General features: G+C 42.9%; 1 protein-coding gene across 3 annotated transcripts in view; it reads right to left on the bottom strand.

Annotated features, from left to right (window-relative positions):
- Positions 1 to 5,269: 5,269 nt before the first annotated feature.
- LOC133999120 (echinoderm microtubule-associated protein-like 6) overlaps positions 5,270 to 25,816 on the bottom strand; it is a 35,765-nt gene continuing 15,218 nt past the window's right edge. The window contains exons 21-43 of one of the 3 annotated variants that reach the window (XM_062438304.1): positions 24,674 to 24,815; positions 24,289 to 24,441; positions 24,080 to 24,211; positions 23,668 to 23,756; positions 23,364 to 23,531; positions 23,079 to 23,280; positions 22,436 to 22,562; positions 22,222 to 22,300; positions 22,002 to 22,131; positions 21,822 to 21,920; positions 20,386 to 20,406; positions 20,257 to 20,271; positions 14,208 to 14,381; positions 13,785 to 13,993; positions 13,488 to 13,645; positions 12,809 to 12,923; positions 12,426 to 12,614; positions 11,371 to 11,543; positions 7,881 to 8,043; positions 7,660 to 7,763; positions 7,316 to 7,469; positions 6,723 to 6,823; positions 5,270 to 5,373 (exon numbers count right to left, since the gene is read on the bottom strand). In XM_062438304.1, coding sequence (XP_062294288.1) covers positions 5,349 to 5,373; positions 6,723 to 6,823; positions 7,316 to 7,469; positions 7,660 to 7,763; positions 7,881 to 8,043; positions 11,371 to 11,543; positions 12,426 to 12,614; positions 12,809 to 12,923; positions 13,488 to 13,645; positions 13,785 to 13,993; positions 14,208 to 14,381; positions 20,257 to 20,271; positions 20,386 to 20,406; positions 21,822 to 21,920; positions 22,002 to 22,131; positions 22,222 to 22,300; positions 22,436 to 22,562; positions 23,079 to 23,280; positions 23,364 to 23,531; positions 23,668 to 23,756; positions 24,080 to 24,211; positions 24,289 to 24,441; positions 24,674 to 24,815 — 2,922 coding nt within the window. In that variant the 3' untranslated portion in view covers positions 5,270 to 5,348. The remainder of the gene's footprint in view (positions 5,374 to 6,722; positions 6,824 to 7,315; positions 7,470 to 7,659; positions 7,764 to 7,880; positions 8,044 to 11,370; positions 11,544 to 12,425; positions 12,615 to 12,808; positions 12,924 to 13,487; positions 13,646 to 13,784; positions 13,994 to 14,207; positions 14,382 to 20,256; positions 20,272 to 20,385; positions 20,407 to 21,821; positions 21,921 to 22,001; positions 22,132 to 22,221; positions 22,301 to 22,435; positions 22,563 to 23,078; positions 23,281 to 23,363; positions 23,532 to 23,667; positions 23,757 to 24,079; positions 24,212 to 24,288; positions 24,442 to 24,673; positions 24,816 to 25,816) is intronic. The other 2 variants (XM_062438288.1, XM_062438296.1) reach the window with 2 other exon arrangements.

The following is a 25,816-nucleotide window of genomic DNA, read 5'->3' as shown; positions in this document are numbered from 1 at the left end:
GTGTTAGGGACCTTTTTCATGAAAACAATTTTGTATCTTTTGAACACATTGTGGGGGAACATGGCATACCTAGATCTCACTTCTTTAGATATCTGCAAGTACGCATTCTAGTCCAGAAACACTTTGCCTCCTTCCCATCTCCCCCAGTAGGTGGCTGGATTGAGGAACTTTTAGAATGGGATCCTCTGGAACGTGGAATCGTATCTAGACTATATACCACTATTCAAAGAGTGGCTTTTCCTTCTTTGAACCATCTCAGGGAACAGTGGAGTGAAGATTTTGGGGCAGATATTTCAGACGAAGACCATGTTGTCTTCCTCAGTCGCCTCACGGGAAAGGACGTCCCGTTTGGGTGGACCGCAGATTGCCACGAGGCGTTTGAGTTCCTGCGGGACCGTCTCTGTGCAGAACCTATAATGGGGCACCCTGACGTCACCCACTGTTTCACTCTCTACACTGGCGCGTCACAGGTGGCTGTGGGGGCAGTACTGGCGCAAGACGCTGACGGTCTGGAGAAAGTGGTGGCTTACGCTAATCACTCCCTCAAGGCAGCCGAACGACGGTGGTCTACATATGACAGGGAGTTGTGGGCGATAGTGTGGGCTGTTCGTCATTTCAGACACTACTTGGGTCTTCGCCCATTCACCATTGTTACGGATCACCGGCCTTTTGTTGGGCCTACGACGGCTCCCCATTGATAATGACAGAACGGGGCGTCGCAGCTGCTGGGTCCTGGAACTGGACCCATATGACTGGGTAATTGTGCACAAAAGTGGGGCTCAACACACTAACGCGGATGCTCTATCTCGCAGACCCGAACTCAGTGCAGAGCTAGAGGACGGTGATACCTCTGATGCTACCCACACTCTTGTGCACACAGGTACCCAGACAATTATGGACCATGACCCCAGCACCGTGTGAGCCGCAGAGACTCCCGCCCTCACCACGGCCCCTACAGCAGGCCCCAGCTCCTTTTTGCCTTCTGACCCCCAGGCTCGTGCAGACCAGGCCTTGATCTACACCCTGTCACACAATGGCTCCTAAGTCAGGGAGCTCCAACAGAGTGACGCTGACATCGGACAGGTTTTGGCCTCGCTGGAGGTTGGTCAGAGACCCCCTAGGTGGAGGTTGAAAGATGCCAGTCGAGGTTCAATGAGACTGTGGCATGAGTTTCCCTGGCTGACTTTCATTGATGGACTGTTGCACAGAGTGGTGCGGCTGTCTAATGTGGGGCAGACTACACAAATGGTTGTCCCTGCTGTCTTGGTCCCCGAGATCCTGGGACATCTGCATGGCACACCTTTGACAGCTCACCTTGCCTATGAACGGGTCTTGGGACGTGCCAGAAGCGTATGTTACTGGCCCACTATGTACAGTGACATTAAAACTTGGCGCGATCAGTGTTATGCCTGTCAGAGGAGGAAGTCCCCAGTTCCCCGACATCATTCCCCTATGAGAACTTCACAGGCGGAGAGGACTTTCCAACGTGTCGCAGCCGACATACTCTAGTTGCCGGTCACATCTAAAGGCAACCGGTATGTTTTAGTTGTTGAGGACTTTAAGTTCGTTAACCTGTATGCCATCTCTGATCAGAAGGCCACCACAGTTGCTGAGTGTCTCTTTCAGAGTTATTTTTGGAACATGGTGTGATGGAAACACTGCACACGGATATGGGGAGACAGTTCGAATCAGAGGTGGTGAAACATTTATGCAGGATGTTGGGTGTGAAGAAAACCCATACCACCCCATACAATCTGAAATCGGATGGTATGGTGGAGAGATTTAATAGGACACTTATCGATCAGTTGGCTAAAATGCTCCTTTTGTGCGAGGGGGAGTGGGACTCTTTCCTGTCGCAGGTTGCTTTTGCTTACAATACCTGTGTACACTCAAGCACTGGGTTCACACCTTACTTCCTCACACACTGCAGGGAGGCCCGGACGCCGGTGGATGTGGTGCTGTGGCCACTGGTGCAGGGCAGCCCGGGGGAAGGGCCCACAGAGGACTTTGCTAGTTCTCTCCTCAGGGGCTTGGACACTGCTTTTAGTCAGACAAAGGTCAACAACAGTGTGGCAAGCAGGAGACAAAAGACTTTGGAAGGGATTGCTGTTGCGCCTGGTAACCCTGCAGGCGTGTTCCCCTCTGGCGAAGACAATGACTTTGTTCTTGAACCAGGTTCTGGTTCTGATGATTCCTCTGCAAGGGCACTTGCCCCTCCTAAGATCTCCCGGGTGGGTAGGTCATCGTGACCCCCTGTCCGCTTTAGGGATTATGTGTTGGAGTAATTGTTTTATACATGCTCATGTTTTCTGATTCCATGTGTTTTATGGGAAGTAGAGTGTCTGTTGTGTAATTGTTGTTATGCTTTCCTGTGGGATTTGCTGCTGTGTTTTCTTGTACTTATTATTATTTTATATTGCCTGTTGGTTGTGGGTTACCCAGACAGTGGTTTACAGTTGTGTTTATTGATTATTAACATGCACACTTTTCCTGCTGTGTATTCTGTGTACTGGAGTGCAACTGTCCTTGTTTTTTTGTACTGTTTGCCATTCCTTTCTGTTCTTAGAAATGGGGACATTTCTTACTGTAAGGGGGGACGCATGTAAGAGTTGGATGCAGCATATGTCGACTGGTCATGTCTGGAGAGTTGAGTGCAGGGCTGATGTCATCTAGGGGCGACGTTGTGGTTAGTTGAATAAAACGTGTGAAGAAGTTAACTAAACGGAGTGTGTTGGTCCTCTCTGAAAGAGATGTTCCTGAGTTTTTGTCAACAGAAGAGTGACTTTAAAAGCCTCTACACCTCAGACGTTACAGTAATAATAATATTAATAGTTAATAACAGGACAGTTATCATGCTGGGTTCATTAATTCACTTTATTAAAGACTGATCTTTAGATTATCTCACAACACTCGAACAGTAGCGAACATCTTTTCATGTTTGGTTAAATGAAATGAAACCAGTTAAACATCTTACTGACATTATCACACTTTTACATTCGGGGACAAAATGAAATAAAAGTTCTACAGTTTCATTCTCAGGATGTCAGATATTCTTTTTGAGGGTATAAAATTCTTCACATTTATGGTTTAATATCTTTAAAATATGTAATTAATATGTAATATGTTGTAATGTACAAAAATAGTAGATTACAGTAGAGACTCGTCAGGTGTTCATCAGGCTGTTTAAAGTTTAACGTTAGCTAGCGGAGGCGTCGCTCTTGTTGCTATGGTAACCTGTGATTGAAGGAAGTGTGTTTGGACCCTGCGGAGCTCCACCAGGAAACAAGAGACTCCATTAAAGTTTGATTTATTTCTGAAGGTTCAACTTTAACCTCCTGCCTCCTCATATGGGGACGACATTAAACTTCACTCTGCTGAACTTTGACCTGTTGTCCTCGTTCATAAACACCTCTTTGTGCCACCTAGTGGTCAAAAAAGCACATTATACATTAATCAGTGTAGAAACCAGATGGCTTCTTGACCAAATCAATCAGCTGATCCCCAGATAAAAGTGGAGCAGGTACAAAACCTGATCACATGTTATGGTTCAAACTTGTTTATTTATGTTTAACAATGTTTATAGTTTGATTGGAATTTGACTAATTTTAGCAACAAGCTATGACACTGCTAATCAGGACGTTTGAGGACGTTGGGACTTTATTATCATTGATGTAAATGTGAGGAAATAAATAGTTTTATACACTGATGAATTAATTGTTATACAGTTAAATAAACTCATCGTCCCCATATTTTTTCAAAACTACTTCCTGTTCAGAGACGATGTTTAGTGTTTGTACTTTTCAGGCTGATCCCAAATATCTGAGGAATTAAACATGAGGAACAAACTAAAGCTCAACTCTCAGCAGTTTACAGCCAATCAGAGACGACACAGACGTCATGTGTCTGAGTGTTGTCTTTAGGTTTGTGCTACAGTTCATTAAGAGGACAATAAACTATTTTATTATTATTTAATTTTTCTCGTATTAACTCCTCTGACTGACGGCAGCTCAACAAAAACATGTGAAAATGTTTAAGTTGGAAGATGATTTGTTCATTTTCACCAGTCAGACATTGTTATTGTCCTTAAACGATAAATCATCTAACATTGTAATTTCATATCATATTTAAAGGAGTTTCTTTGGGTGATTTTGTGACATTTGTCCAAACGCTACAGCAACATTTATGAATGTGACAATAAATAAATAAATAAATAAATAAATAAATGAATAAATGAATAATGTTCCTGCTGCTGTTGTTTCACATTAAAAGCTTTGCATAGGAGAATCAAATGGATGCTTTTGTTGTGAAACAGCAACAGGAAATGGACTGTACTGTGTTCGTCACCAATTTTAGCGTTTAAAGTTTAACATCGTAATTATTCTAATATGTTGGGTTTTTACTGTTTTCTGATGTTAAAGGTTGAACATTAACTGAGAAAATAATCAGGTGAATTATTGATTATGAAAATATTGGTTAGCAGCATCTCTGTTTCGGAGGTCACAGTTTCTGTAGAGCAGGAGGCCATCAGCTGATTAAGTCTAATAATCCTTTTATAATAAGTGTTTTGGTTGGTTTTACCCTTTAATCCTCACAGCGCCACCTTGTGGACAGAAATGTTTAGCAGTCGTCCGCACGCTCTCAAGTTCTGCTTAATAAAATTTGATCCTATTAAATCTGTATTTTCTACCTTAAATATTATCTACTATTATTTAGTTTCACTTCATTGTATTTTGAGGTAGATTTTTTTTTTTGTAAGTTTTATTTAAACTATTTTCTCTTTGTTTTTTAACACCTTCGATTTTTTATAACTGGGATCAAACAAAGATCCATCTTTCCCTTATTAATATTATAATTATCTATATTTTACATCAGTTCTGTACGAGGAGCCTGATGCAACGGCTCAGCTCACTGCAATAAAATATAACTACATCATCATCATCATCATCATCATACAGTACGAGATACAAAAACAAACATTACAACGACAGTACTCATCATATTTGTAAAAGCCCTAAATGATCACGTTTCATAGCACCACAGTTATAAATAAGGTTTTATCAAATGTTTGGTCAGAGTTTTGTGAAAAGGCACCGACTGACACTGACACTGCTACATGAAACAGCTACCACGTCTGTAAAGAAAAACTGCACTTCTCTCTTTTTTTAAAAATCTTTTCTGATAAATAGAACGAGATCGTCTGCATACGAAGAGCGACGGTTCGATCCCGGCCGGTGCTCACAGGTAAGTTCCTGTTCCTGTTCTCAGGTAAAGGGACTGAAGCTTCAGGTGAGTGCAGCATCACAGGAGAAGAAAAGAAGACCGATGGAGGATTGTGGGTTGTGGAGGATTCACTGGCATTTCCACACAAATAAACTGCAGAAGAAGAAACAGATGAATTATTAATGAGGACATTAATCAGTTTAAATCTGTTCACACTTTATTTGTTTTGAAGTAAATTCTGCGAAAACTTCTATCACGACTCTCCAATTATCATTTACATTTACAAAGTACCAGCGTTAAATATCATTGAACTAAAACTATTATATGTAAATATTCACTGATGAACCACAAAGAAAACAAGAAGTCACATTTCACTGAACTGTAGGCTTCTTCCTTTAACCCTCCTGTTGTTCTCGAGTCAAGGAAGGAAGGAAGAAGGAAGGAAAGGAGGGAGGAAGGAAGGAAGGAAGGAAAGGAGGGAGGAAGGAAGGAAGGAAGGAAAGGAGGGAGGAAGGAAGGAAGGAACAAGGAAGGGAGGAAGAAGGAAGGAAAGGACGGAAGGAAGAAAGGGAGGAAAGAAAGAAGGAGAGAGGGAGGGAGAAAGGAAAAGAGGAAGGGAGGAAGGAAGGAAAGAAGGAGGGAGGGAGGAAAGAAGGAAGGGACGAAGGAAGGAACGAAGAAGGAAGGAAGGAGGGACGTAAAGAAGGAGGGAGGGAGGAAGGAAAGAAGGAGAGAAGGAGGGAGGGAGGAAGGACAGATGGAAGGAAGGGAGGAAAGAAATGTTTTTCACAGGTGGGGAGCTCTGGAAATGAGGCCAACGCTGAAGTAACTTAAACTGCATTCTATCAAAAGGCCACCAGGGGGCGACTGTTTTGGTGTCAAAAGGACTTCCGTCTCTATACAAGTCAATGGAGAATTCACCAACTTCTCACTTGATTTCTAACCTCAGTAAACGTTTTCAAAATGTGTTTATGGTCTCAATCGCTAGTTTAAAGCCTTCTTCAATGCAGTATGATGTTCATTTGGGACATTTTGGCCTCCCTGATTTTATATGTGACGATAAAGCAGGGTATGCATTAGGGCGTGGCTACGTGGTGATTGACAGGTTGATTGGTTCACAGGTTCAGGAGGACGCCTCATGCTCCTCCTGATGCCCATATAAGTAGAATACCTGTTTTATTTTTCCCAGCATGCACCTGAAACTTTCAAGATGGCGCTGCTCAGATCCGATAATCACAAACCAATGGGTGACGTCACGGATGTTACGTCCATTTCTTATATACAGTCTATGATTTTTACAGATACAATCTAAACTCTGTGATATTGTAGTTTAAACCCTGAATTAGACAAACTCAACTAAACGCTAGCAATAATACACATACAGATTATCCAGAGGGGAACATGAATGAAACAGATTTTATTACAATCCAACAGTCTGAAACCTTCCAGCGGTTTTCTGTGCAGTTCAGATGTGAATCAGAGCCTGAGAGGTTTATTCTCACCTGCAGTCACTGCCGCCGGCACTGATCACGTACTTATCATCACAGGAGAAGCGAACGTTGGTCACGTGAGCAGAGTGACCGAAGTAACGCTTGTGTTTAGCCTGTAAAATATAATCAGAAGGAGGTGAAGACATCCCAGATTATCTGCTGTAGACAAACATGTGCGAATGCAAAGATGGAAGGAAGGAAGGAAAAGATGGAAGGATGGAAGGAAGGGTAGAAGGAATGAAAGGAGGAAGGAAGGAAGGAAGGAAGGAAAGATGGAAAGATGGAAGGAAGGGAGGAAGAAGGAAGGAAAGGTGGAAGGAAGGAAAGATGGAAGGAAGGAAGGAAGGAAGGGAAGATGAAAGGGAGGAAGAAAGAAGGAAAGGAGGAAGGAAGGAAGGATAATCTAGTGTTTGTCTTCACCAGATTATCTGCAGAAGACAAACACGTGTGAAGTGGAGGTAGGAAGGAAAGATGGAAAGATGGAAAGAATGGAGGAAGAAAGAAGGAAAGGAGGAAGGAAGAAAGGATAATCTGGTGTTTGTCTTCACCAGATTATCTGCTGAAGACAAACTCTGAGAAGTTACCATCATATAAAATCAACTCACAAATTTTTCCGAGCACGGGAAATCAAAGAGCTTGATGAGGCCGAAGTCGTCTCCGGTCACCAGGTTGAGGGAAGCGTGGGAAACACAGGCGCAGTTAACGTCGGCCTTCTCAGCGTTACGGGGCCAAACACCGAGGACCTCGTCACCCAGGATGCTGCAAAAACCCAAGAGGAAACAACACTGAACTCAGGGTCTAATCACATAGTTCCCTGGGCCTGGCAGTGTGTTCTGTAGTAACACATTTTACCTGTTCAGTAAACAGTATAACATAATAAAGTGTCCTGTGTTCCCTACGCTGAACATGAGGCCTTATCCGACCCTGTGAAAGCCTCAGTGAGACTCACCTGGTCCAGGTCGCCCATGTGATCCTCTCAATGGCAAGCGGCTCTGTGACGACCTTCCCAGAAGGAACTTCGTGCACCTGCCGAGTGTAGGTGCTGGTGGACACCTGGGACGGAAATGAGGGAGGTTTTAATTATTAGTTATTTTACTGATTCTGACCCAGTGCACGTTGGCCATAAACAACATGCAATAAGAGAGACTGAAGGTTTATAGTCTTTTTAACCTGGATGTGTTTGCTGTCAGCAGAGAAGTCTAGCTGGATGACGAAGCCCGGGATGTCCTTACAGTAACCGATCCGGTTCAGGGAAGGTCCTAGAGAAAGGTCGTAGAAATCCACAGCGCTTTCAACTGAGCCCACTGCCAGGAACCGGTTATCTGGACTGAACCTAAAACACAAACCACAAAGAGGACGAAGAGTTCAGCTCATTACAAATGTGTGTAGGCAGGTACAGAACAATGTACTGCTGTGTCTTCTGATATCTGTTAAACCCTTACATCCTTCTATGTGTCCTGATATCTGTTAAACCCTTACATCCTTCTATGTCTCCTTATATCTGTTAAACCCTTACATCCTTCTATGTGTCCTAATACCTGTTAAACCCTTTCATCCTTCTATGTGTCCTAATACCTGTTAAACCCTTACATCCTTCTATGTGTCCTAATATCTGTTAAACCCTTACATCCTTCAATGTGTCCTAATATCTGTTAAACCCTTACATCCTTCTATGTGTCCTTATATCTGTTAAACCCTTACATCCTTATATGTGTCCTTATATCTGTTAAACCCTTACATCCTTCTATGTGTCCTAATATCTGTTAAACCCTTACATCCTTCTATGTGTCCTAATATCTGTTAAACCCTTACATCCTTCTATGTGTCCTAATATCTGTTAAACCCTTACATCCTTCTATGTGTCCTAATATCTGTTAAACCCTTACATCCTTCTATGTGTCCTAATATCTGTTAAACCCTTACATCCTTCTATGTGTCCTAATATCTGTTAAACCCTTACATCCTTCTATGTGTCCTAATATCTGTTAAACCCTTACATCCTTCTATGTTTCCTAATATCTGTTAAACCCTTACATCCTTCTATGTGTCCTAATGTCTGTTAAACCCTTACATCCTTCTATGTGTCCTAATATCTGTTAAACCCTTACATCCTTCTATGTGTCCTTATATCTGTTAAACCCTTACATCCTTCTATGTGTCCTGATATCTGTTAAACCCTTACATCCTTCTATGTGTCCTAATACCTGTTAAACCCTTACATCCTTCTATGTGTCCTAATACCTGTTAAACCCTTACATCCTTCTATGTGTCCTAATATCTGTTAAACCCTTACATCCTTCTATGTGTCCTTATATCTGTTAAACCCTTACATCCTTCTATGTGTCCTAATGTCTGTTAAACCCTTACATCCTTCTATGTGTCCTAATATCTGTTAAACCCTTACATCCTTCTATGTGTCCTAATATCCGTTAAACCCTTACATCCTTCTATGTGTCCTAATATCTGTTAAACCCTTACATCCTTCTATGTGTCCTAATATCTGTTAAACCCTTACATCCTTCTATGTGTCCTAATACCTGTTAAACCCTTACATCCTTCTATGTGTCCTAATATCTGTTAAACCCTTACATCCTTCTATGTGTCCTAATATCTGTTAAACCCTTACATCCTTCTATGTGTCCTAATATCTGTTAAACCCTTACATCCTTCTATGTGTCCTAATATCTGTTAAACCCTTACATCCTTCTATGTGTCCTAATATCTGTTAAACCCTTACATCCTTCTATGTGTCCTAATATCTGTTAAACCCTTACATCCTTCTATGTGTCCTTATATCTGTTAAACCCTTACATCCTTCTATGTGTCCTAATGTCTGTTACATCCTTCTATGTGTCCTAATATCTGTTAAACCCTTACATCCTTCTATGTGTCCTAATACCTGTTAAACCCTTACATCCTTCTATGTGTCCTAATATCTGTTAAACCCTTACATCCTTCTATGTGTCCTAATATCTGTTAAACCCTTACATCCTTCTATGTGTCCTAATATCTGTTAAACCCTTACATCCTTCTATGTGTCCTTATATCTGTTAAACCCTTACATCCTTCTATGTGTCCTAATATCTGTTAAACCCTTACATCCTTCTATGTGTCCTAATATCTGTTAAACCATTACATCCTTCAATGTGTCCTAATATCTGTTAAACCCTTACATCCTTCTATGTGTCCTTATATATGTTAAACCCTTACATCCTTCTATGTGTCCTAATATCTGTTAAACCCTTACATCCTTCTATGTGTCCTAATATCTGTTAAACCCTTACATCCTTCTATGTGTCCTAATATCTGTTAAACCCTTACATCCTTCTATGTGTCCTAATATCTGTTAAACCCTTACATCCTTCTATGTGTCCTTATATCTGTTAAACCCTTACATCCTTCTATGTGTCCTAATATCCGTTAAACCCTTACATCCTTCTATGTGTCCTAATACCTGTTAAACCCTTACATCCTTCTATGTGTCCTAATATCTGTTAAACCCTTACATCCTTCTATGTGTACTAATATCTGTTAAACCCTTACATCCTTCTATGTGTCCTAATATCTGTTAAACCCTTACATCCTTCTATGTGTCCTAATATCTGTTAAACCCTTACATCCTTCTATGTGTCCTAATGTCTGTTAAACCCTTACATCCTTCTATGTGTCCTAATACCTGTTAAACCCTTACATCCTTCTATGTGTCCTAATACCTGTTAAACCCTTACATCCTTCTATGTGTCTTAATATCCGTTAAACCCTTACATCCTTCTATGTGTCCTAATGTCTGTTAAACCCTTACATCCTTCTATGTGTCCTAATATCTGTTAAACCCTTACATCCTTCTATGTGTCCTAATGTCTGTTAAACCCTTACATCCTTCTATGTGTCCTAATATCTGTTAAACCCTTACATCCTTCTATGTGTCCTGATATCTGTTAAACCCTTACATCCTTCTATGTGTCCTAATACCTGTTAAACCCTTACATCCTTCTATGTGTCCTAATACCTGTTAAACCCTTACATCCTTCTATGTGTCTTAATATCCGTTAAACCCTTACATCCTTCTATGTGTCCTAATGTCTGTTAAACCCTTACATCCTTCTATGTGTCCTAATATCTGTTAAACCCTTACATCCTTCTATGTGTCCTAATGTCTGTTAAACCCTTACATCCTTCTATGTGTCCTAATATCTGTTAAACCCTTACATCCTTCTATGTGTCCTGATATCTGTTAAACCCTTACATCCTTCTATGTGTCCTAATATCTGTTAAACCCTTACATCCTTCTATGTGTCCTAATACCTGTTAAACCCTTACATCCTTCTATGTGTCCTGATATCTGTTAAACCCTTACATCCTTCTATGTGTCCTAATATCTGTTAAACCCTTACATCCTTCTATGTGTCCTAATGTCTGTTAAACCCTTACATCCTTCTATGTGTCCTAATATCTGTTAAACCCTTACATCCTTCTATGTGTCCTAATATCTGTTAAACCCTTACATCCTTCTATGTGTCCTAATATCTGTTGAACCCTTACATCCTTCTATGTGTCCTAATACCTGTTAAACCCTTACATCCTTCTATGTGTCCTAATATCTGTTAAACCCTTACATCCTTCTATGTGTCCTAATATCTGTTAAACCCTGATGTCCTACCGTATGTCCTGGATGGCGACGCTGCGGTCTCTCTTCTTGCCCCAGACAGTGAGCGAGTTGACCAGCAGGACGATGAACTCTCCGTTCTCCATGCCGATAGAAACCATCTCTCCGTTGGGGCTGTAGCATGTGCACTTGGCAGGATGACCCAAACTCACCTTGTTCAGTAGTTTCTACCAGAAAACGATAAAACGTGAGCAGACAGTTAACAGGCTGCAGTCTTCAGGGCCGTCCACACCAAGCACGATAAACTATAACAATGTGAGGATCCACACAAAGCATGTACTGCTCATTCCAGCAGTGTCGGCAGCTAATGGAAAAGGAATATTGATGACCTGTTACTGCTGTATGTATGTGGGTCAATGATGTATAAGGATTTTCAACAACTCAATTTTAGAATAATAAAAACCAGCATATCTAATGCAGTAGTTCAAACATTCAGAATGTTGTGTACCTGAAAATTCATATTATAATGTGAAAGTGATTTTAGTGGGTTTTCAAGATTAAGTCTTAAAGAAAAGTCATGTGGTGCGACCATGATTCATCTTGAAATATCTTATATAAATAAAAGATCAAATACTTTGTTTCCAAACACTTTATATTACTGAAAACTTGTAAAAAAAAAGAAGAAGATGTGAAGCGTGTTAAGTAAATTCATTTATTTCAAGATGAATCATGGTCGCACCACATGACTTTTTTTAAGGCCAATTAATCTAGAAAAAAACCCTAAAATCACTTTCACATGTATAATATGGATTTTCAGGTACACAACATTCTGAATGTTTGAACGACTGCATTAGATATGCTTGTTTTTATTATTCTACAATTGAGTTGTTGTAAATCCTGATACGTCTTTGACCCATTTATGTATGTTGTCATTATAATTATGGTGTGGACTCCACCATCCACTTGAATTAGAACTATTTTTAAAACTATATTTCTAGTGATCGTTCTTGGTGTGGACGGTTCTTTTACAGCGAGACAAAACGCACAAACTGTGTTTCTTGATCTAATTAACGCTGAATGCAGAGTGTCCTCAGTCCTCTAACAGGTACCTTGTCAGCGAGGTCCCATATTCGGATGGTTCCATCATCGCTGGCGGAGATGAAGACGTCTTTGAAAGGGTGAGTTGCCAAACCCCAGATCCCTCCTTGAGTGTGTCCGTTGATCATCGTATTGGAGGCAGCGTTCTTCTCTCCAACCTCGATGATCTCACCATCTTTGGTTCCCACCAGGATTTTACCCTGGAACAGATATGGCTTAATGTTTGAAGTTGTTTTTAAAGTGGCAGGAATCCAGATACAGAGATACCACAGTACACCGCAAACTGGACATTTACAAAACTAGTAATTGCACATGGACTTAATGCTTTCCAGTGTTTGTTGTAACAGACATTTGTGTTAAGGGTTTCAATTTAAAGATCAGCTCTAGCTCGTACCTTCCCTCTGCAGACAGATCGGACGTTCTCCACCGCCTGGCCAGTTTCCAGCTGAAACGCTCTGCAGCGCTTCATCTCCTGGTCCCAAAGCTTCACAGCACCCCCCTCTTTAGTGCTGCAAACACACCGACAAACATCACACATCAAATCACATCACACATTCACTCCTAATACTTCCTCTTGAATCTCATCCAAGTGATCTTCCTAAGGGACTGTCAGCTACAAAAATAAGTGGTATCAAGATGGTGACTGCTGTGCTGTGTCTCCAGTCCCTTGCAGAGGTCAGGGTTCCTGCAGATGTTATAGCTGAAGGTCCCAACATGGATGGGCTTTAGTCATGTCCCTTACCCAGCAGACCCACATCTCCCCTCTATTCTTTCCCTGACAGATACTGAGCCCATACAGATCTGGTCTGATAGGGACTGGCAGAGTTACAGGGCTTATATGCCACCAGGTAACTACTAGGAGATTATCAGCTGTTACAACAGAAGCAAGTAAGGATCCAGATCAACTAACCAAAATCCTCACCTACAAGCTCCTTATCAGTCAGAGGTTGAATTTGCTGAAAGGCTGAATAAACCGAACACTTCTGTGAATATGAAGGAACCACTTGTTTGTGAATTTGTATCACTTTCTAAGCAGCAGCGAGGTTGAAGCACGTAGATCTGTGGTAACTCACGGCCGTTCCTTCCCCCCGGTGACGATGAGTCCGTCCCTTAGCGTGGTGTACATGGTGAAGACCGGACCACTGTGTGCCTTCGCCACCACCCGCACCAGGAAGTGCTCCCTCCAGACGTACACATCTCCGTTTATAGCACCAGTAAATGTCAGGTTGTTCTACATGAGACAAACAATGACTTAAAACAAATGAATTGAAACTGCATTTAGTGACCCTTTACAGTTAGTTCCTAAAGTTTTGGAAAGTAGAAAGTCACCACTGATAAAATGTTAAGAATAATGACAGTATCCATCTTACGGCACCAAAGGCCACAGACAACATGGTCTGCATGCGTCCATCCTCCACCGCGCCGATCACGCCTTTCTTGTACATGAGCGAACCTCCGACCAGCGTCCAGAACTTGATGTGTTTGATTCCCACAGACACAAACTGAGTGTCAGAGTCCGGTCTGAACTCCACCACAAAGATCCGCTCAGCGTGGCCGCCTTTACTGGTCACCCTGGTGCCTGGGAGAGAGGTCAGAGGTCACTGTGGATATCTCCGACAGGAAACAGGGAGAGAAAGAGGGGAATGACCTGCAGCATAGGGCCCTTCAAACCAGGGACGCTGCGATCATGTGGCATGCGCTCTAACCCCTCGACCACCATGGCACTCCTACATTTTTAAAATAAGTGATGACACCAGTTTAGCTGATATGAGAGTACAATAACGTTCTGATACCTTCCTGCCACCTCCACACGGTGATGGCGTGTTCAGGCTCCACGCCGACAGACAGCAGCAGCTTTCCTGTGGCACTGAAGTTGACGTAGCCGACTCCTTTAGCATGAGAACATCGGAGGATGGACAGCGTCTGCTTGGTCATGGCGTCCCACACATGGATGGATGGGGCGAGACCTGTGAGAAAAGATCAGAACCATAGGAACCAAAGAACCAAGGAGACAGGGCATCAAGCGGCCCAGGACCTAAGGACCCAAGGAACTGTGGAACCAATGACCCAAGGTGTTCAGGTGTCCATAGGTCCAAGGAACCTGAGAACCACAGACTTCAGATACTGTGGAACCAAGGATCTAGGGTAGGTAGCTAAGGATTCAAAGAACCAAAGGACCAAGGGTAACCAAGGACCTTAAAATCTTAGCAACTGGGGAACAAATGACCCAAACTTTTCAGTGGCCATGATCTCAGTAAATTGTTTGAGGAACCCTTTGACCAAGGAACCTTAGAACCACAGTATCGAGGGACTAAGAAACTGAGGATTCCAGGAACATTACTGAAGGCACTTAGGGGAACCAAAGGCACTGAGCAGACAAGGGCCTGAGGAACCTGAGGAACCAGAGGAACATGGGAATCAAGCACCTATGGTATAAAAAGGTAGTCAAGCAGTGGCGGCCGGTCAATGCGGGGCGCTGGGGCGCCGCCCCCATCAAATATCTGGCCAAAATCTACTTAAACATATTAAACATAAATGAATTAGATAATGCTAAATAATTATGAAATAAATGGTATTAGTTAGCAAGATGGTCCTGTTAGCCTCTAAGCACCTGTCATCATTCATTATAAATCGATTCCAAATGGTATTTTATTAATTTCTATATGTACTTCCTGTATGTGGGGCGCCGGCCTAATGGAAGTCAATGCAAGCCCTCAAACTTTTGACAAGCATGTGACCTGATGCTGCTCTCTCATTGGCCTGCGTCACGTTTCCCACGGACACGCCCACTTTTATTGACAGCGAATTGTTGTTGTTTCATGTTTTTTAATCTACTGTGATTGGACAGTTCCGGCTGTCATTCACGCCTTCCCGTCAGCTGCTGTCAACCAAACTCCTGCTGACGGTAGGTTCAGGAGATGACGTTAAAGTGGAGCCGCTGAAATTAAAGAAGATTATTTGGTAATTTCTCTACAAAAACATAATTTCACAAGACTTTAACTAGAAGAGAGAAAGAGGATAAAGCAGCAGCAGGTGATGGAGGAGCTGAGAGTTTCTCCTGCTGCTGTTATGATAAACGGAGCTGGCTAGCTGGATGCAGTGTGAGTTATTCCTTTTATTGCTTTATCTGTTTGCTGTTTCAAAGTGTCAGCACCGAAACGTTGTGGACAACGACAGGGGAACGAGACCTAAAACATCTCTCTGAAAAAAATCAAACAGAAAGCTGCAGCCATCGAGACAATAGCATGAAGCTAAGTTGTTTTTAGCAGACTTAGCATTGCTGAGCTCTTTCTGCAGCTGTTTCACCACATCTGGCCACATGTAGACCTCTGCTATGCCAAGCTCCAGAAGAGGAACATAGATTCAGTCAGTGGCTGCATCCAGCAGCTCCAACAGGACATATAAAAGATCAGGTAGTAGCTGCATTGCTGTTATTAATTTTGTAAAGTGTTAAAAAATACTTTATAAAAGACATAACTATGAAGTGTAAAAAACTAAAATGCATAAATGCAGGATAAGAAATGATGGAAGTAATTTTGACTATTACAGTTGATTTGGGTACATTTCATTATTATAATAAGTTAAATAAGTTATGCCTAATCACAGCAGTGTATAGTGCTTAATGCGCCATCTATTGTCATGTTTAGGTATTGCAACAACTAACAGATTACAGTGAAATCAGGACTGAAGACACAATAACTAAAATATAGGTGGTGTCTCTTTTTAAACATATTACCTTATTGGTAACTCTGCTTTAACTGCTGGTATCTTTAGGTGATGTGAGTGAAATGGGCATTTTATCATGTCTGGTTATAATTTTTTATTCCTCTCTCTGTGGGTCAGAGATATCATACTGGGACAAACCAGGGGACATTATAGTGTGTTGTGTTGTTTTTAGATTAGTTTTTCTTTCTTATTTATATTTTTTTGCTGTGGTATGAAGTGGTGCTACGGCTTATTTGACACTAACCCTAGGACCACCAACCATCAAACTGCGCCCCCCCAAACATTTTTGTCACCAGCCGCCACTGTAGTCAAGGAACCAAAAACAGATGAACAGCAGAACAGTGGAGTCACACGGGATCAAAGAGTTCATGGAACAAAGAATCAAGGAACCAAAGAGGGAACAAAAGGGTCAAGAAGAAAAAGAACTGTTGAACTACAGGAACCAATGAGGGGGAAGGCCTTTGATTTGTTAGTTAAGGGAAGACATAAGTAGGTAGTAGACCAATCGATAGATCTTAATCTACTCAGGGATCATTCAGTGCTTCAGGCAGGAGGGGACCGGTACTGACATGCTGGTTCAACAGAGCAGTTCTGCGTTTGGGATTCAGAGTTCGATCCAAACATTTACAGCAAACAGTATCAACACCTTCAGCCATAATCACACAGGACTCAATTCTTCTGAAGTCTAAAGTCAAACAAACAGCAGGCAACAGAGTTCAGTGATATATTACTTCACATTTTCATTTTTTTATATTTAAAGAAAGATCTGTAAAGATGCAAGAAATCTGTTAGACAGTCTGATGTTAGAAGCTTTCTGAGATTCATTTTAAGATTATTTTGGTTGTTTCTGAAGCGCTGACTGAGCGCCACCAGTTTACATCTCTTAATCTCTTCTCTACGTTTCATCGGATCTTCTGATCAGTTACCTGACCTGGACCAAAGTCCAAAAGGTGATCAATGACTATGGAACAGTTTACATTCACAGTCAGGGCTTCTCCACCAATCATCACCTTAAATTAAAGAAGATCTTTTTACAACTGCTTCTGATTTGTCTTTTATATTCTACCTACTTATTTTCTGTATAATTAACATCACTGATGTATTAACCCTCCTGTTGTCCTCGAGTCAAGGAAGGAAGGGAGGAAGAAGGAAAGGAAAGGATGAAGGAAGGGAGGAAGAAGGAAGGAAAGGAGGGAGGAAGGAAGGAAGGAAGGAAGGACAGAGGGAGGAAAAAAGGAAGGAGGGAGGAAGGGAGAAAGGAAAAGAGGAAGGGAGGAAGGAACGAAAGAAGGAGGAAGGGAGGAAGGAACGAAAGAAGGAGGGAGGGAGGAAGGAAGGAAGGAGGGAAGGAAAGAAGGAGGGAGGGAGGGAGGAAGGAAGGAAGGAAGGGAGGAAGGGAAGGAAAGAGGGAGGGAGGAAGGAAGGATGGAAGGAAGGAAGAAAGGAAGGAAGGAGGGAAGGAAATAAGGAAATTGGGAGGAAGGGTTAGGGTAAGGAAGGGAGGAAAGAAGGAACAGTCAAACCAGACGGGGTCAATTTGACCCGGGAGGACGACCGGAGGGTTAAATCTGCTCTATAAATAAACTTCATGATGGAGATGATGAATATCTACAGTAACATTCATTCTGTCCAGATGTGATCATGGCTGTAAAGGGTTAATATAACATTCATGCAATAAAATCATCAGCATCAGAACCACAGATCCAAGTCCAGCTTCTATCAGAACTTCTGACGACGAACAGACACAAACAGGAACCAGCTCGGCTAGTTTAACATGCGGATGAAAAGGTTCTAAGCAAGGCTCGTTCCTGACTGGCTTTACGTTCTCTAACGCCTTGCTCACATTAATGAGGAGAAACATGAAAACACTCATTTAAGTTTTCCATCCGCACTAATGTTCTCACGTCTTTTCCTTCCTGCGCAGACAGAAAAACCTTGATAACGTTTTATTTAACAGGTCAAATTCCTGGATGCTTTCTACGTAATTTGCAGGTATTTACAGACACAGAGCCTCATGCATGAAACACTCGTACGCACAGACTTGTTCTTATATAACGTAAAAGAGATCTACAAGAATTTGCTGCATTCACCATTTTCTCATGGGACTCATATTTAAGTTGACCTAGCCTGATTCAATCCAGTTGAAGCTCGACCTAAAGGATCAGTGTGTATGACTTAGTGGCATCTAGCAGTGAGATCTCAGATTGTAATCAACTGAATAGCCGTCCTTCCACTTCAATAATCAAAGTGTTTATATTGAATTTTCTGTTCAAACAACAAGCATCCCATTCATACAGAGACAACAGAACTCAAGTACAGGACTAAACAGTAACAAGACATACCATACTAATATCAGACACACCCACCACCTACGTGGTCCAGACACACTTGGGTGAAAATAATTACATAAACAGGATAGAAGATAAAATATGTGTATTAAAAACAATAAAAATAAAATAATAAAATAATAAAACATAAAAAATTAAAAAAAATTAAAAATAATGATAAAAATAAAAAATAAAAAAAATAAAATAAAAAAAAGATAAAAAAACAAAAAAAAAACAAGTTTTAAAAGATGTTAAAAAGCTGCCAGTTATGTTGGAGCAAGTGGAAACTCATGTTCAAAATAGGAAATAAAGGGCTGCCAGACCCTGGAGAATTTCTTGGTACAGTAAATCTAAGACGTTCTAATTTCAGGTGTGCCATCACCTCTTCTCCCCATCGTTTATGAGATGGCGGTGTTACCTTTATCCAATTAAATAGGACCAATCTCCTAGCCAGCAGTGAAGTGAATGCTATTGCCTTCCTTTGAGAGATTGTTAGTTGAGCTTCCCTTGGTGCCACACCGCTCCTTCCACTTCAAATGAAGCAGGAGAACCTACGATGGCTGCGAAACTCAGAAAGAATACTAAAGGCCCTCTCTAGTCCATGGTGGTTTGCTCATTCTAGGAAACCAAAGAAACATGGCAGTGCAACATGGCGGGCTCTGTGGAAGGGCACCTGATCCCTATGTAGATATATGTATTCATTCTTTACCTTCATAGAACACTTCTTAGTCTCATGGGATAATACACTAATGAAAACATAGTTATGAATATGATTCATTTCAACCAAGTCTGTTCTATTAGATGCTTCTACGTTCTACACACTGCACCTTTAAACCAGCCCAAAGTCAGACCTGTCGTCACGTATAAACCAACCTGCCGTTCAAAGCAATAAAACTCTGCTGTTGACTGATGGATTGAGTCCCATTCATCACTCTATTCTATATAAATTATACCTAATCATGTTGACATTACCCTGTTTGTACCAATATTACTTTAGTAATAAAGTAATATTTGACACGTTCGGCATTCAGTCATTTAAATTGAAACTATGACATAATGCAAGCTTACAATATAAATATTAACAGCTGAAACTAAATTTAACGTGTCCACAGTTACTTTACCACAATGCAAACTGAGTATTTTGTTATTTACTTTTATTCATTAAATTTTTGGCTCACTCAGCGAAACGTTAAATGTCAAATCATCTCATTTTTATCTCTGTGTTTACAGCTGAGACAGAGTTCACAGCAAGAGTCATTTTCTCTGGACCTTTAATTTCACCACTTACATTAAAGAGTAATCTGTGTTTCTGTTGATCTGTTTCTGAGAGCCGGACCTCAGTCTCAGAGCTCGTAAAGTTCTTCTTTAGTCTTTGGTGCCATTTTTAATGAACAGAGCTTCTCTATAACCTGCCGGATGTCTGAACTTATAAGGTATTTATTCCTCTTCCACCTGAATCCTCGCTAAATGCTGCGATGACGTCAGTTATACCTCAACAACAACAAAAGCACAACTAGCAGCTGCTCACACACATTTCAGGAGGAAACAAGATGGAATTTATCTTAAATTGAGGCTCGCTTGATTTCTGGAGGAATTAACAGTTTTTCTAAACGTTATTTTAGAAAATAAGTTTAGTTTTATATGACGGACGCTGTTGTTTTAGTGTGAATGGAGACAAACTGGTGTTTTCATGTGAGTCCTCATTAGTGTCGACATGTTCTCTGAAGGGAGGCGAGCTACAACCAGGACTACACCAGACCTGAGGAGGATCCCGACTGCCGATACTCACCGGACACTTCGGCCTCTACACACCAGCAGCAACAACACCGAGAGGTTAAACACGTCCACAGCAGAGACAACATGAACATGTGGGTGAATGGATGAGACATGAGTGACAGCAACGAGCTGAGCGGCTTACCTGGTAGGTCTGTGATGTCACCTGGATGAAGGTGAGGCGTGACAATGAGGAAGCAGGAAACAGAAAAGAGGTGCGATGGGCAAAAAGCAGCCAGTTCATGCAATGATCAATAAAACAGCTGATCATTAAAGCTCAGTGATTATCAGTGAGGAGGAAGACCATGACCTCCTGCAGAGAGCTGCTGCATGGAGCCTCCACTGAGGACCGGTCGTATATTTTTATAAGAAGTAAAAGGACCTAAAGTGCAGTTTGTGTTTCATTGATTCCAGGAAGTTAAAACAGCTGCAGACAAACGAGCCGACTTTAAAAACACAAAGTTCATCTGTGGCGCCAAATATAAAAATTAAGTTACAGTTTTAAATCTGATATATTTTGAATATTTAATTCATTTTTCTTTCATTGGAGACAGAAATTCATGCAAAACACAATGTTCAAAATGTGTAAAAACCTAGATTCTGATTTTTAGTTTTACACATTTTTACAATTAAATATAACATGTTGTTTTACATTAATTTGTGTCTCAAATGAAAGAAACATGAGCTAAATATTAAAAGCTATAAAACCTTATTTTTACATTTGGTGCCCCATTGTGAACCATCTGCAACATACAACTGTTTTAAACTCATCAATAAAGCAACATTCACATATGACCAAATTAAATCCACAGCTGTGTCTCAACATGAACACAAATACAACATCATACACATAGAGGGGGGGGGGTTGTAATATCAGTGAATGCTTATTAGCAGATTATGTTTAATGGACTCTAATACTACAAACTAAGGGAACCGCTGTTTATCATACCTCACTGATTATTAATGTGTTATTTAATTCAGGATGTAAGAAGTGAATTCTTTAATGTTCTTACTTAACAAAACTATCGGATTCTTTGAAAGGATTTTATCAGCTGACCTCAAACATGCTGCACGAATGTTCACAAAAATGCTGAATTTATAGTTTTTGTTTTTACTGTGAGAGCTGAAAAGTGTCAATGTGCAGGTAGGGGGCGCTGCAGGTAGGGGGCGCTGCAGGTAGGGGGAGCTGCAGGTAGGGGGCGCTGCAGGTAGGGGGTGCTGCAGGTAGGGGGTTCTGCAGGTAGGGGGCGCTGCAGGTAGGAGGAGCTGCAGGTAGGGGGCGCTGCAGGTAAGGGGTTCTGCAGGTACGGGGCGCTGCAGGTAGGGGTTCTGCAGGTAGGGGGAGCTGCAGGTAGGGGGAGCTGCAGGTAGGGGGTTCTGCAGGTAGGGGGAGCTGCAGGTAGGGGGCGCTGCAGGTATGGGGAGCTGCAGGTAGGGGGTGCTGCAGGTAGGGGGCGCTGCAGGTATGGGGAGCTGCAGGTAGGGGGCGCTGCAGGTAGGGGGCGCTGCAGGTATGGGGAGCTGCAGGTAGGGGGCGCTGCAGGTAGGGGGAGCTTGGTGCTTGGTGTTGAGTGGACTCACCGATTTGTCCCGTGGCGATGATGTTTTGGTATTTCGGGTGCTGATTGACGGTCAGACACAGGATGTCGTCCGTGTGCTCCAGGTAGAAACTCTGAGTTCCTGTGGGCGACAGGAAACAGGAAGTGTGATGTCAGAATTAACCCACATTTTAAATATGGCGCCCTGGCGTGTTGGACCCACCGGAGGACAGACTCTGGATGACCACGGCAGCCGCGGTGTGGAAGATGATGTCAGCGCCGTCGTTGAGGTAATGCAGGTTGTTCCGGCAGTCGAAGCCTCGGTACCCGAAAACGTGCTCCAACACGAGTTCCTGAAACACATCAGCTGATTAACGTCATGTGACCTGTATAGTAACTAAGCTACGACAGGTTAGCCACGGATGCTAACGAGACGCACTGACCTCCACCGCTTTTTTCTTCTTGGTCACGTTGTTCTTCAGCAGCTTGTCGGGCACCGGTGTTGCTCGGCTCACCGGAGGTCTGACGGAGAGATCGGATCAAACAGAGCAGACTGAGGGCTGTGTGTGTGTGTGTGTGTGTGTGTGTGTGTGTCTATATCTGTATATATGTGTGTGTGTGTGATGATGATGATGATGATGATGATGATGAAGGTACCTCTCCTCCACAGGAAGCTCTTTGTGCTGTAGGTGAGGTTTGGTTCCTGACATGTTCCTGATGCTGGCTGAGTAGATCTTAGTGATGTAGTCTACGGCCTTCTCCCGAGCCACGTCGCTGTCGTACCCTAAAAACACCAAAACACGACTCAGTGAATGAAAGCAGGACAGTTGTTTATACCCCTTTTCCATTGAGCTGGAGCCGGTGCTCAGTTGGGGCTAACCCGAGCACGTCTTACGAACCTGTTGCTTTTCCACCGGCAAGGAGCCACGCGTTTACGTCACTGTATAACGCCTAGCCTGCTAATAAACGTTAGCCCCGCCCCCAGCCCGCTGACATAATGGGTTCTTGCTTTAGACCAGCAAAGAGTTGGTGCTCGCTCTGGCTCCCGTTCTGAGGCTCGGGGCTGGAGCTTTGGTGGTGGAAAAGCAAAGAACCGGTGCTTAGTCAGGCTCTGGCTCCGAACCAGCACTGGCTCCAGCTCGGTGGAAAAGGGGTATTAGAAGTCGTTGTGTTATTCAGGTTCATCAGAAAATCAGATTTTACTAAATGTGGATCATTTATCTTTCTTTCTTTCTTTCTCTCTAGGAGGATAAAATATGTAATATGAAGATGAAATGATGAAATGAGTCGTCCATCAGACCTCCGTCCTCCTCGGTGTCGTCGTCCGACTCCTCGCTGTCCACAGCTTTGCTCTCTTTGTGACCCTGCGGCTCTCGGCTCCAGATCATCAGCGCTGTGTCGGCGCCGCCCACCGACAGCAGCGTGGAGTCGTCGTTGGACCAGCGCACGTTGGTCACGTTGGTGCTGTGACCCACGTACTTCTTAAACTTCGCAAACTGGCCCTGAAGAAGAAGAGGAAGAGGAGGAGTGAGTAATAATGTGAAGCTAGTCTGTGTGAGATCGCTCGGAGCGGACGGCGTCTCACCCGCGACGGGAAGCTGAACAGTTTTAGGAATCCGAAGTCGTCTCCGCTGGCGAGAAGTTTCCGATCTTTGGTGAGCGAGGTGGCGTTAACGAAGCTCAGCGTCGGCCATATTCCCTCACAGGTCGGACCGAGGACCGACGTCCAGCTCGCCCAGTCCAGCTTCTCAAACTGCAACAGACAGCAACGTGTTGACGGCAACGTGTTGAAGGCAACGTGTTGAAGGCAACGTGTTGACAGCAACATGTTGAAGGCAACGTGTTGACAGCAACATGTTGACGGCAACAGTAATGATTTAATTACCGACCTCGGCTACGCTGATGTTCTGCTTGCGTCCTCGCGGAGCCTCGAAGAACAGCTGCTCTTTGGCTCCGGTGTTCACCTGCAGCAGTTTACCTGCAGAGCAAACAGAGACACTCACCTGTCATATTATCATGCTAACGTGCTAATATTATCATGCTAACGTGCTAATATTATCATGCTAACATGCTGATATTAGTATGACCCGCTGACATTTAAGGTAACGTTTAGTTTGGATTAAAATTAATTTTAAAACTGAGCTGAACTGTTTGTTGCTCTTCTGGGTCTTTTGGAGCCGGCTTCATGTGAGCACGTTAGCTTCATTTTTCAGCATCGGGTTCTTAGTAACATTAGCATCTGGTACGTTAATTATGTGCTAACACAACGGCCTGTGTGGCTAACGGTTAGCGTAGCAGCACCTCGGTTGTCCCAGTCGATGTGGGTGATGTAGCTGCCGGCTCCTTTACAGATGCCGACCCGCTTACTGGTCAGAACGTTGTAGATGTCGACGAAGGAGTCGTGAGACGCCACGGCCAGGTACTTCCCCAGATCTGCAACACACACACACACACCTGTATCACACCTCACCGTCACACCCGAGGCACACCTGCGTGGTGAGTTCAGGTACCTTGGGAGAAGCGGATGTCGGAGATGAGCTCGCGGCGGTGGTGGAACGTCACCATGTCCTCCAACGTGTCGGCGTTCACGACGAGGAAACTGCCGTCGTTCAGGCCGACGGCCAGAGCCTTACCGTCAGGGGAGAAGGAGCAGCAGCGGCCACCTGCACACACACACACACACACAGAGAGACACACACACACACACACACACACAGACATATACACACACAAACACACAGGTAACACAGACACAGGTTACACACACACACACAGTCTCATATTAAACATAAAACAGGTGATATATAATATATAATATAATAAACAGGTAAATACGATGAGTCGTTATATTTTAAACATTATATTTTATATCTGATGAGTCATTTTATTTCCCACCTTTCTTCAGCTTCCTGACGGCGACCATGCGGTGATTGGCCGACAGCTCCCAGATCCTCAGAGTCTTGTCGTCGCTGACGGTGGCGCAGACAGGAAGCTGAGGGTGAGCCGCCAGTCCCCAAACCTCCCCCTCCATGTGTCCCTGAACGCAACACGCAGCGGTTAGCATTCACCTGTAGTCCCCAAACCTCCCCCTCCATGTGTCCCTGAACGCAACACGCAGCGTTAGCATTCACCTGCAGACCCCAAACCTTCCCCTCCATGTGTCCCTGAACGCAACACGCAGCGGTTAGCATTCACCTGTAGTCCCCAAACCTCCCCCTCCATGTGACACGCAGCGGTTAGCATTCATCTGCAGACCCCAAACCTCCCCCTCCATGGTGTCCCTGAACGCAACACGCAGCGGTTAGCATTCATCTGCAGACCCCAAAACCTCCCCTTCATGTGTCCCTGAACGCAACACGCAGCGGTAGCATTCATCTGCAGACCCCAAACCTCCCCCTCCATGTGTCCCTGAATGCAACCACGCAGCGGTTAGCATTCACCTGCAGTCCCCAAACCTCCCCCTCCATGTGTCCCTGAACGCAACACGCAGCGGTTAGAATAAAATATTTTTTACCCCTTTCCATGAAATGATTGTGACCATGTGATTTATTCTTGATAGATAAATTGTTTATATTATCAAAATTGTATTGATTAATCTCATTATATCGTGATCAAAGGTGATTATTGATGAGTAGAAATAGAAAATAAAAAGAGGAATGTGTCAGAAAACTAAATTATTCCAACTTTATGGGCGACCGCGTATATATATATATATAATATATACACACATATAATATGTAATATGAGGCGTTTTTAGGAGAAAATGTAATCACACACATTGTGATTAATCAAATAGAATAAAATATCCTTTATTGTCATTGTACAAAGCTGACGGTAACTGTGTCTATAAATAATAGGTTTGAAACCTGCTGTTGCTATGGAGACGAGGAGACGGAGACACAATCACACAATAGGTTTTTTCCCACCTGTGTTTAATATTTGTGGTTTTACTAACAGAAAACCACCTTCCTCTCTCTCTCCTTCCTCTCTCTCATCCTCCTTCCTCTCTCTCCTCTCCTTCCTCTCTCTTCCTCCGTC

This window comes from Scomber scombrus, chromosome 2 (assembly GCF_963691925.1).
Source record: "Scomber scombrus chromosome 2, fScoSco1.1, whole genome shotgun sequence".
Classification (NCBI taxonomy): domain Eukaryota; kingdom Metazoa; phylum Chordata; class Actinopteri; order Scombriformes; family Scombridae; genus Scomber; species Scomber scombrus.
Note: the sequence above shows the minus strand (reverse complement) of the source record. Positions and strands in the feature narration are given on the sequence as shown.